The sequence below is a fragment of the Rhamphochromis longiceps genome, linkage group LG23 (genome assembly GCF_057381845.1).
Source record: "Rhamphochromis longiceps isolate RC_006_pf linkage group LG23, R_longiceps_female_GT1.1, whole genome shotgun sequence".
Taxonomy (NCBI): Eukaryota; Metazoa; Chordata; class Actinopteri; order Cichliformes; family Cichlidae; genus Rhamphochromis; species Rhamphochromis longiceps.
The window spans coordinates 29,368,491-29,380,327 of NC_140578.1; the positions used below are offsets into that span (position 1 = coordinate 29,368,491).

At 43.6% G+C, this 11,837-nt stretch overlaps 1 protein-coding gene across 1 annotated transcript; it reads left to right on the top strand.

The window, feature by feature from the left end:
* Window positions 1-4,254: 4,254 nt before the first annotated feature.
* Window positions 4,255-7,263, top strand: LOC146642345 (uncharacterized). Its single transcript, XM_085399295.1, has 2 exons — window positions 4,255-4,320; window positions 4,563-7,263. The coding sequence occupies exon 2, from the start codon at window positions 4,726-4,728 to the stop codon at window positions 7,261-7,263; it is 2,538 nt and encodes an 845-aa protein (XP_085255421.1). The 5' UTR covers window positions 4,255-4,320; window positions 4,563-4,725.
* Window positions 7,264-11,837: the final 4,574 nt, after the last annotated feature.

Below are 11,837 nucleotides of genomic sequence, written 5' to 3' on the forward strand. Positions count from 1 at the left end.
TCCTTTAGGTGGTCCACGGCACCAGTTAACACAATTAGGACAGATCAGGCTGCTTGCTGGCAAATTATACATGCAGCAGCTGTCAAATCTGAGTGTTTATGTGCTAACTTGTTAATTTTTTAATGCGTTTCACTGGCACCCGCAAACACAATGAAAAATAAAGAAAAACATTTTCTTAAGTGCATGCTGCTAGTACTGGGTTGGAGTCCCCAACAGAAATGCCTTAATTCATAACGTGAATTTAACAAGGTGCAGGAAACATTCTGCAGAAATCCTGGACACAATTGCTGCAGATTTGTACAGTGCAAATCTCTCGTCCTAACACATCCTAAAGGTGCGATATGGGACTGAGATCTGACGACTGTGGAGGCCATTTCAGTGATCTCATTGTACTGTCATGAACTTTAATATTTGACATGCTAATCGAGTGCTGTAGAGTCTGAGCTGTAGCTCTTGGGTTTTTTGCAGTTCCTCTGAGCATTGGACAGTCTGACCTTGAGATAAATTTGCTGGGACATCCACTACTGGGAAGACTGGCACTGCTCTTGAATGTTTTCCACTGGCAAATAATCTTTGTCACTGTAGAATGATGGACTTTAGATTGTTTGCACACTGGGTGCTAATCCTCGCTGATGATCAAGTAATCAAGTGTATTTCATTAGCAGCACCTGATTGCTACTTACCCTGTTAATTTCTATGGAATCAGTAAGGGTATACTTAGTTTTCTTAATATTGCTTGTGCATTTTGACTTAGTTTTTGTTAAAGAAATAAATATCCAATGTAATCTTTCATGTTTTGTAGTTCACCTGAGGTTTCAAGAACTGAAAAGGACCACTTATTTTTAATACATCCTGGCAAGTAAAAGCTTATAATTAAAGTACCAAAATGGACCCCTTTTTGAGTACTCTATTGCAGCAATAATTGGATTTAATGATTTTTACCCTTGAGTGCCAAGTAACTTTTCTGAGTATTTACCTCATTCATTACCTCATTCACCTTACTAACACTAGCCAAACGGTTACACTGTTGACAGGTAGTCTTTTTAGATATTTATATGTTTACCAGCATGCTGTAATAGACCGTAGCAGAGTGATGTCAAGGTCTTACTTTTTACAGCTAGATGTATTTGTACATTTGTCAAATGTTCCCATTTGTATTAAAAACCAATGCATGAAAACTAGAGAAAAAAAACAATATACAGTAGTATGTGGCTCTTTCTTCTCATGGTGCTGGTGAAGTTGTCAAATGTCACTTTGTTTTATAGCTATCAATAAACAAAATCTGCCATCTCAATGCTGGGCATCGTCATAATCATCAGAGGCCTGTATATGATGACACGTGGCAATTTTAAGTTGCGGCATCACCTTTGTCCATACATCAGTTGTTGAAATGTACAGTAAATATGTTTTTTATTTTTTTTATTTTAAAGAAATCTCTGATTAAATAAATACTAAGTGCTACTTATAAGTAAATAAGAAAGTAGTACTTTCGTTGTTCGATTCAAAAAAGTCCAAAAATTAAAGACTTCAATCGTCAGGCCCAGCCAATCAAAATAAAATGGCCAACCAGCTACTTTCCTTTGAATCCAGGACTGGAAACATCATAAAAGGCACACTTACACACACAGTGACACACAGATGCACAAAGCCCTCTTTAACTCCAAGTCATGCCATTCTTCAGCACACAGTCATGCTTCATCCCCTACTGTGGATGAGTGTGTTGGCATGAAAGTTTGATTTATCCTCGTAATATCCATCAGGTCAGTGGGACCTTGGGAAGGCTCGGCCATAAAATCAGGGCTCTGGCTGGGCCTTTTTAATACAGTCTCTGTAAAATGGCTGAAGGTCAATGGCACTCTCACTCAATCAGATAGAAACAGCTCCTGCAGCTGGAGCAACTGTTGTTGCATTAAAGTTGGACAGATACACTGCGGTAACACTGCTCTGAATAAAAGATGTTTGTTCACCTGTGAGACGACGACCGTAGGATGTTACACAACAGAAACTCAGCTATTAGAGAAAGATGTGCCCCCCATGGAGATGTCATTACTCTGAGGTAAAAGGTATCAGTTCTATAGTAGGAACACAGTAAAAGTTGTCAGCTCTGCTGGAGAAAAAGTCAGAGTCACAGAAATGACTCGGAGTAAAATGCTATGCAGTAAAAACACTGAATAAGATCTCTGTTTTCCGGTAGAAGCACAGCAGCTCAATTTTAAGGGAGGTTTTATTTCTTCTTACACATTCTAAAATTTACATCTTGTATGTGTCATGTCTGCAAAAAGAGATCAGCTTATGAAAACAGATCATCACCAGGCTGCAGATCATGTACTCTGTAATACACAGTAAGCCTCAGCAATCCTTACACATAACACAGGGGCATCAGTCTCGGCTGAGCCTTTCTGAATGGTTGAAGATTTGATGTTGCACGCTGTATCAAACTAAAGTCCAAATAGGTGACCTTCTTATCTGATTTATCTGACCATTGCAAAAATACTGCCAGATGTTGGCTCAACAATTGTCAAGCTTTACCTGACCAACAATAAGACAGTGCAGACAAGCATGATAAACTGAACGCTTGAAAGTGAGGCAGAGTATTGGGACAAATACCTGGAACTATCCATCAGGAACTGTCATTCATCTTAGAAGTGTAGAAACCTCATGGATAAGAGGTGAAAACATCCAGTTATCTTCATTTCAAGTATTCAAGACTACCATGACCTGAATGACTGAGAACCTTCACAGATTGCTCTTCTTGAAGATCTACGCAAACACAATGAGATTTACATAACAGGATTTTAATCAGCAAAACCTCAAAGTAATAGTAATAATAATAATAATACATTTTATTTAAATAGCGCCTTTCAAAGCACCCAAGGACACTGTACAACAGATAAAAACTGGAAATATACACAATGATAAAAATAGAAGATAAAAGTTAAAACATACAGAAATTTAAGAATAGGCAATTTTAAACAGATGAGTTTTGAGGGTGGACTTAAAAAGAGAGAATGAACTAATATTTCTGAGGTCCGGGGGTAGGGAATTCCAAAGTCGAGGGGCAGAGCAGCTAAAGGCCCTCCCTCCCATTGTGATCAGATGAGCAGAGGGAACAGAGAGAGAAAGAGAAGATGAAGAGCTGAGGCAGCGGGATGGGAGCTTCATCTGTAATAAGTCAGAGAGGTACGGTGGAGAGAGAGAATGAATAGCCTTGAATGTATACAGAATTATTTTAAAATGGATGCGAAATTTGACCGGGAGCCAGTGAAGTTGCTTCAGGATTGGGGAGATGTGGTGGGTAGAAGAAGTCCTAGTAATAATACGGGCAGCAGAGTTCTGGACACGTTGGAGCTTGTTGATAGATTTTTGTGTAAGGCCAAATAATAATGAGTTGCACTAGTCAATTCTAGAGATAACAAGATTATGGATGAGAATGGCAGTGGCGTGAGGTGTGAGGAAGGGGCGGAGGCGATTAATGTTACGGAGTTGGAAATATGCTGCACGTGTAATATTGTTGATATGTGAGTTAAAGGATAATGTGCTATCGAGAATTGTGATGCCTCAAAGGCATTTATTTCATTTATCTTTAATGTTTGCTTAAAGTAATTCTTTTGTATGTATTTAAGTTAGAAAGAACAGTAAAAAGAGTTAAGGACCTCTTCACAAAACAATGGAGGCAAGTTCAAGCGCTCGCAAACCAGTTTTGGGCCCGTTGGAGCAAAGAATACTTACCATCCTTACAACAAAGACAAAAATGGACAGTGACACGCAGAAACCTTCAAGTTGGGGATCTGGTCCTCCTCAGGGACAAGCAGACCATCCGTAACTACTGGCCCATGGCCATAGTCACAGCAACCTTTCCTGGGAAGGATGGACATGTGAGAAAGGTTGAAGTAAAAACGACCGACCAAGGTGACACAAGAACCTTCCTTAGGCCAGTTGCAGAAGTAGTTCTTCTTCTGCCTAAGGACTGATTTAAGGACTGTTGTTTGGACTCATTCAAGTTCATAGTGGCCTCACACAGGCCAGGCGGGGAGTGTGATGCCTCAAAGGCATTTATTTCATTTATCTTTAATGTTTGCTTAAAGTAATTCTTTTGTATGTATTTAAGTTAGAAAGAACAGTAAAAAGAGTTAAAAATGTTAAGAAGCTTTAATTTTGAAGGTGAACTTGCTAATAACCTCACTTCCTGGTGGGCTACCTGTATTGCTTCATTTCCTGTTTAATTCCTCTTCCTGGATCTCTAAGAGGGAGAGCGACATGCGGTCTTGCTCTGAGACTTATCCACAGCCATCCACTTGGGAACATTGTTCAGGCAACGCCGTAAGTGTATATATTTCATGATGAAGGTGTTAAAAAGGCATAAATAGCGGTATTTGTTAAAAATTATATTTTGTTTGTGATTCATGGAGGTTGATTTGTACATGTTAAAAAAGGCAGTTTTGATGATCATTGCTGTTGCTAAAGCTAACACGAAGGTGTAAGGTCACATTTTGAGTTATTTCGTGATGCAATATTTATGTAAACGATCATTTTTTCTATTCTGTATTTCTTTTCAACTACAGTTTTCACCGCTTGTCAAATGAAGATTCTGAGTAAAAGGTCAACTCTACTCGGACTCGTGTATTCATTGACAGAGGTTTAGCTTGGTGTTTGATCGGAGTTGCTACACTCTGCAACAGAACACTACAGTGAAAAGGCGGCACTCGATGGTCCTACGTGTTCGTGATGGCAGCAAGCAACAAGTCATCGGTATCAAATACCAGGAGCAACGTGACATCAGCATCATCTGTAAGTGCGGCTCGTGCCAGAGCTAAAGCAGAAGCTGCTAAGGTACGAGCATCATATGCTAGCCAGGAGGCTAAATTAAAATTGGAAAAGGCTGCTAGAGAAGCAGAAAGGAAAACTAGAGAAGCTCAAAATCAGTTGGAAGCCGCTAGAATTGATACAGAGCTGGAAGTGCTAACATTAAATCGTGAAGCAGACGCAGCCATCGCTGAAGCACAGGTGTTAGAAGATGTAGCAGAAATGCATGGAAATGTAGAAAATGTGAAATCTGAGTCAGAAGACAGGCTTAGATTGCAACGTACTAGTGAATATGTTTGCTCTCAAAATGATCAGAATCGGTCTACCTTTGCACCAGTATCTGTCCCACCTGTTAAATCTGTAGACCGTGCAGAATCACAAGACAGTTTCAGAACATGGCATCCACCTGTAAGCTTAGCGGAATTCCAACATAGCAATAGCAAGCCCAAGCCCGAAGTGGATAATGGGACGCATCCACCCACAACAAACCTGTCTAAACTGACCAGAGCTGAATTGAAGACCGACGTCGAAAGAACAAACTCTCGCACGTATATAGGTGCTCAATCACAAACACCCCGGCATATGCTTCCAGTGAGCGTGTCACAACCACCAGACCCTCTGGCACAATATTTGGCGCGACGTGATCTCGTTACGTCAGGACTGTACCAATTTGATGATAAGCCAGAGAATTTCCGTGCATGGCGGTCCTCATTCACTAATGCTGTGGCTGAGGTTCAACTTACAGAAACACAAGAATTAGACCTCATGACCAAATGGTTAGGAAAAGAGTCTGGACAGCAAATAAGATGCATACGCTCAGTGCATGTGAATAATGCTGGTTTGGCTCTGCGCAAGGCATGGGAGAGGCTGAATGACTGCTATGGTGCCCCTGAGATGATCGAGCAGTCACTGTTTCAGAGACTTGACAGTTTTCCAAAAATTGCAGCCAAAGATCACATCAGATTACGTGAACTTGGGGATTTGCTTATGGAGATACAAGGCGCCAAGGAGGATGGATACCTCACTGGGCTGTCATATCTAGACACTTCCAGAGGTATTGGACCCATAGTAGACAAGCTCCCATATGGGCTCCAGGAGAAGTGGGTGTCATCTGGGTCGTGGTACAAAGAAGAGAATAAGGGCTGCTTCCCTCCCTTTAGTTACTTTTGTAACTTTGTCTGTCATGAGGCAAAGAAGCGAAATGACCCCAGCTTTATTCGTCAAAGCAACGGCGCAAACCCCACAAAACCAGAAAGATTACCTATGAAGAGCTTTAACACCAACAAGTCTATCGCGGTTCACAAAACAGATGTCTCTACAATCAACAACGACCCTAACAAGAACTGCCCATTGCACAATAAACCTCACTCACTTAAAAAATGCAGGACATTCAGAAACAAGCCCATCGATGACAGGAAGGCCTTTCTAAAACAGAAAGGAATATGCTTCAAGTGTTGTTCTTCAACTTCACATGTTGCCAAAGACTGCAAATCTTCTGTGAAATGCTTAGAGTGTGAAAGCATCTATCATGATGCAGCCATGCACCCTGGCCCACAACCTCAACTCACCAAGGCTCCTCCACCACCACAAGAGAACGGCGGGGAGGGAGAAGATGACTCTAATGTAACTGATGTTAGAACCAGCTGCACAGAGGTTTGTGGCCCCGGCCAGTGGGGTCGTTCTTGCTCTAAGATCTGCCTTGCAAAGGTCTACCCCAAACATTCAAAACACAAAGCCATTAAAGCTTATGTAATTCTGGACGACCAGAGCAATCGCTCATTAGCCAGGCCAGAGTTCTTTGAGCTGTTTGGTGTGGAGAACGAACCACTCTTATACCATCTCAGAACATGCTCCGGTGTCATCGAAACGTATGGCAGAAAGGCAGAAGGATTCCAGATAGAGTCGTTGAACGGCAACGTGCTCATACCTCTTCCACCACTCCTTGAGTGCCCTGAAATCCCTAACAATCGAGCTGAAATCCCAACACCAGGTGCTGTTTTGCATCATCCTCATCTCCACCATATAGCCAAACACATCCCCGATCTAGACCCAGAAGCAGAGCTACTCCTGCTGCTCGGGAGAGACGTGCTTAGAGCACACAAGGTCAGGCAGCAAGTTAACGGGCCACACAACGCTCCCTTTGCACAACGTCTCGATCTAGGCTGGGTGGTGATAGGGGAGGTGTGCCTAGGTAATGTGCATAAGCCAACGGTGGACACATTCAAGACCCATGTGGTAGACAGCGGTCGCCATTCCATATTTCAGCCCTGTGCAAGTTTCATGCATGTCAAAGAAACGCAGCCAAGCTTCAGCAAGTCTAACAAAATGCCAGAGAGGATGCTAGGACACACGGTGTTTAACCAATCTGAACATGATAACAAACCTGCTCCATCAATAGAAGACATCCTCTTCCTAGAGATCATGGATACAAATGTCCACAGAGATGACACTGGTAGTTGAGTTGCTCCATTGCCGTTCAAGGAGCCACGGCAACGTTTGCCAAATAATAAAGAGCATGCGGTTAAGAGGTTTGAATCCTTGCAACGCCAATTCAGGAAGAAACCTGAGATGCAGAAGCAATATGTGGCATTCATGGAGAAGATCATTGCCAACGGTCACGCAGAGGTGGCACCACCCTTGAGGGAAGATGAAGAGTGCTGGTTTCTTCCATCATTCGGGGTATACCACCCACAAAAGCCCAACCAAATCAGGGTGGTTTTCGATTCCAGCGCTCAGTACTGCGGGGTCTCCCTCAATGACGTGCTTCTGACTGGTCCCGACCTCAACAATTCTCTCTTGGGCGTCCTTCTACGCTTTCGAAGGGAGAGAGTAGCTATCCTCGCCGACATCCAACAAATGTTTCACTGCTTTTTGGTTCATGAAAGGCACCGCAACTACCTCCGGTTTTTGTGGTATGAGGACAACGACCTCACCAAGGCAGTTATCGACTACCGCATGAGGGTTCATGTCTTTGGCAACTCACCATCTCCGGCTGTGGCCATCTATGGTCTGCGAAGAGCCATTGCTGAAGGTGCCCAGAAGTACAGTGCCGACACAATGAAATTTGTGGAAAGGCACTTTTACGTGGATGATGGCTTGGTGTCTCTCCCATCTGAAGCAGAAGCAATCAACCTTCTCCAACAGACTCAGGCTTCACTTGCTGAATCAAACCTCCGCTTGCACAAGTTTGTGTCGAACAGTCCAGCAGTCACTGGAGCTTTCCCGCCAGAAGATTGTGTCCCGCTCATCAAGGATCTGGATTTGAGTGGGGAGACAGCACCCATGCAGCGCAGCCTGGGTTTGCTTTGGGAGATCAGAAAAGACACATTTACATTCTCTGCATCAACTATTATCAAACCTTTCACTCGACGTGGAGTCCTCTCCACCGTCAATAGTGTTTTTGATCCGATGGGTATGCTGGCACCTGTCACAATCCAGGGACGAGCTCTTCTTAGGGAACTTAGTTCGGAACTGACTGACTGGGATGCACCTCTCCCAGAAGACAAGCTGAAGAAATGGGAAACTTGGAGAGATTCTCTTCAAGTCCTAAAGGAGCTTCATGTGCCACGTGCATACACATCAACCTCGCTCACCAAAGCTGTGCGCACAGAGTTGTTTGTATTCTCAGATGCCTCAACTATGGCCATTGGGGCTATCGCTTACTTGAGAGCCATCCAGGAGGATGGAAAAGTGGAAGTAGGATTTGTTATGGGCAAAGCCAAATTAGCACCCCAGTCTGAACCAACAATCCCGAGGCTCGAACTCTGCGCTGCTGTCCTTGCAGTAGAAATGGCGGATCTCATCCGGGAGGAGCTGGATCTGAAATTGGATGCTGTCAGGTGGTACTCGGGTACATTTGTAATACGACAAAACGCTTCTACACATATGTCCATAACAGAGTCCAACGTATCCGACATTCTACCAGACCAGAACAATGGCATTATGTGTGCACGGAAGAAAACCCTGCGGACCATGCATCCAGATCTCTGCCTGCATCCCATCTGACCCAGAGTTCTTGGTTCACCGGACCTTCATTCCTGCATCAGTTATCTGCAGAAACAACACAAACCAGTGAGACGTTTGAGCTCATCGACCCGGGAAATGACTCAGAGATTCGACTGCAGGTACGCACCTACACTACTCATCTGAAGGAACCTGTACTTACCCCTGATCGCTTTCGCCGTTTCTCCACCTTTACCTCTCTACGGCGAGCTGTGGCTTTCCTTATCCATGTGGCAAGATCTCACAAACATTCAAACCAAAACAGCAGGTGTACAGGATGGCACACATGCCGCTTACCTCGTACTGTGGGTGAAATAGCTCAAGCGAAACATGTCATTCTGCAAGTAGCACAAAGGCCAGCCTTTGCCAAGGAACTGTCGGCCCTCCAAGCAAACAAAGTGGTGCCCACAAACAGCCCGTTGCATAAACTCAGTCCAACTTTGGAGAGTAGTCTCATCTGCGTTGGAGGCAGACTGAAACATTCTCAACTAACGTGTGAAGAAAAGAACCCAGTAATCCTACCCAAGGACAGCTACGTTTCCTTACTGCTCGTACGACATCACCATGAGCAGGTGAGACATCAGGGTCGACATCTCACAGAAGGTGCACTAAGGGCAGCTGGACTGTGGATTTTGGGTGGTAAGCGACTAATCAATTCAGTCCTACACAAATGCGTAATCTGCCGGAAGCTGCGTGGGAGACCGGAAGAACAACGTATGGCTGACTTACCGCCGGAACGTCTCAAGGTTTGCCCTCCCTTCACATACGTGGGGCTTGACGTCTTTGGACCTTGGTCTGTTGTAGCCAGACGCACTAGAGGAGGACAGGCAGAGAGCAAACGGTGGGCCATGATGTTTAGTTGTTTGAGTTCAAGGGCCGTCCACATTGAGTCTATGGACACATCTAGCTGTATAAATGCTCTCAGGCGGTTCTTCGCTCTCAGAGGCCCTGCAAAGGAACTTCAGTCTGATTGTGGGACCAACTTCATTGGAGCTAGCAAGGAGTTGGAGATGGGTAATACTGTACAGGGGTACCTCAGCAGGCAAGGATGTAGCTGGAACTTCAGACCTCCACATGCTTCCCACATGGGAGGCTCATGGGAACGGATGATTGGTGTTGCCAGGAGAATCCTTGATTCAATGCTCTTGCAGCAAAAGAGCCGCCTGACCCATGAAGTGCTGTCAACACTAATGGCAGAAATTACAGCTATCATCAATGCACGTCCACTCCTACCTGTGTCTACAGACCCAAACCAACCTTTCATTCTTTCACCAGCCATGCTCCTCACACAGAAATCAGGAGTTCCACCTCCTCCAGGAGATTTCACAGACAAGGACCTCTTCACAAAACAATGGAGGCAAGTTCAAGCGCTCGCAAACCAGTTTTGGGCCCGTTGGAGCAAAGAATACTTACCATCCTTACAACAAAGACAAAAATGGACAGTGACACGCAGAAACCTTCAAGTTGGGGATCTGGTCCTCCTCAGGGACAAGCAGACCATCCGTAACTACTGGCCCATGGCCATAGTCACAGCAACCTTTCCTGGGAAGGATGGACATGTGAGAAAGGTTGAAGTAAAAACGACCGACCAAGGTGACACAAGAACCTTCCTTAGGCCAGTTGCAGAAGTAGTTCTTCTTCTGCCTAAGGACTGATTTAAGGACTGTTGTTTGGACTCATTCAAGTTCATAGTGGCCTCACACAGGCCAGGCGGGGAGTGTGATGCCTCAAAGGCATTTATTTCATTTATCTTTAATGTTTGCTTAAAGTAATTCTTTTGTATGTATTTAAGTTAGAAAGAACAGTAAAAAGAGTTAAAAATGTTAAGAAGCTTTAATTTTGAAGGTGAACTTGCTAATAACCTCACTTCCTGGTGGGCTACCTGTATTGCTTCATTTCCTGTTTAATTCCTCTTCCTGGATCTCTAAGAGGGAGAGTGACATGCGGTCTTGCTCTGAGACTTATCCACAGCCATCCACTTGGGAACATTGTTCAGGCAACGCCGTAAGTGTATATATTTCATGATGAAGGTGTTAAAAAGGCATAAATAGCGGTATTTGTTAAAAATTATATTTTGTTTGTGATTCATGGAGGTTGATTTGTACATGTTAAAAAAGGCAGTTTTGATGATCATTGCTGTTGCTAAAGCTAACACGAAGGTGTAAGGTCACATTTTGAGTTATTTCGTGATGCAATATTTATGTAAACGATCATTTTTTCTATTCTGTATTTCTTTTCAACTACAGTTTTCACCGCTTGTCAAATGAAGATTCTGAGTAAAAGGTCAACTCTACTCGGACTCGTGTATTCATTGACAGAGGTTTAGCTTGGTGTTTGATCGGAGTTGCTACACTCTGCAACAGAACACTACAAGAATGACACCCAAGCTTTTCACAGAGGGAGAGATAGGGACCAGCGAGTTATTGATGGTGAGAGAGAAATTGTTAATTCTGGATAGCAGTCGTTTAGTGCCAACCAGAAGAAGTTCCGATTTATTGCTGTTGAGTTTAAGAAAGTTGGAGGAGAACCAAGAATTAAGTTCAGCTAGACAGAGGATGAGGGAGGGTGGAGGAAGAGTAGAGTTAGGTTTGGTAGAGAGATAGAGCTGGGTGTCACTAGATCATAAATAAAGCATATTTTTGTATCAACTTTTGATGCATTCACATAACAGATAGGACCAGGTGCCAGTTTGCAGATCTATATATGCCCATTTAACATTTATACCTGTATATTTTCATCATCTCTTTTCTCAAGGTCTTCCTCCTCCGCCACTACTCTCTGCTCCCTCATTTCCAGGATGTTCTTTCTGCTCACCTCAAGCCTCATCTTCTATGGTGAAGTCAGGGCTCTAATGCACAAAACCATGCATAAATATACTTATTTACCCCCAATATTCTTGATGTCAGCAGATTACACATGCAACCCTTCTGTATCTGTGCCGCTATCAACGAGCCAGCTAAACAACAACAACAGCTGGTTATAAGCTAACATTATGCCAGCTAATATCAGGCTTGAGTGTCCTAAAAATCTCA

Bases quoted from the DNA above. Each gene is read 5' to 3' on its own strand.
- LOC146642345 (XM_085399295.1), top strand. From the start codon at position 4,726: ATGGCAGCAAGCAACAAGTCATCGGTATCAAATACCAGGAGCAACGTG.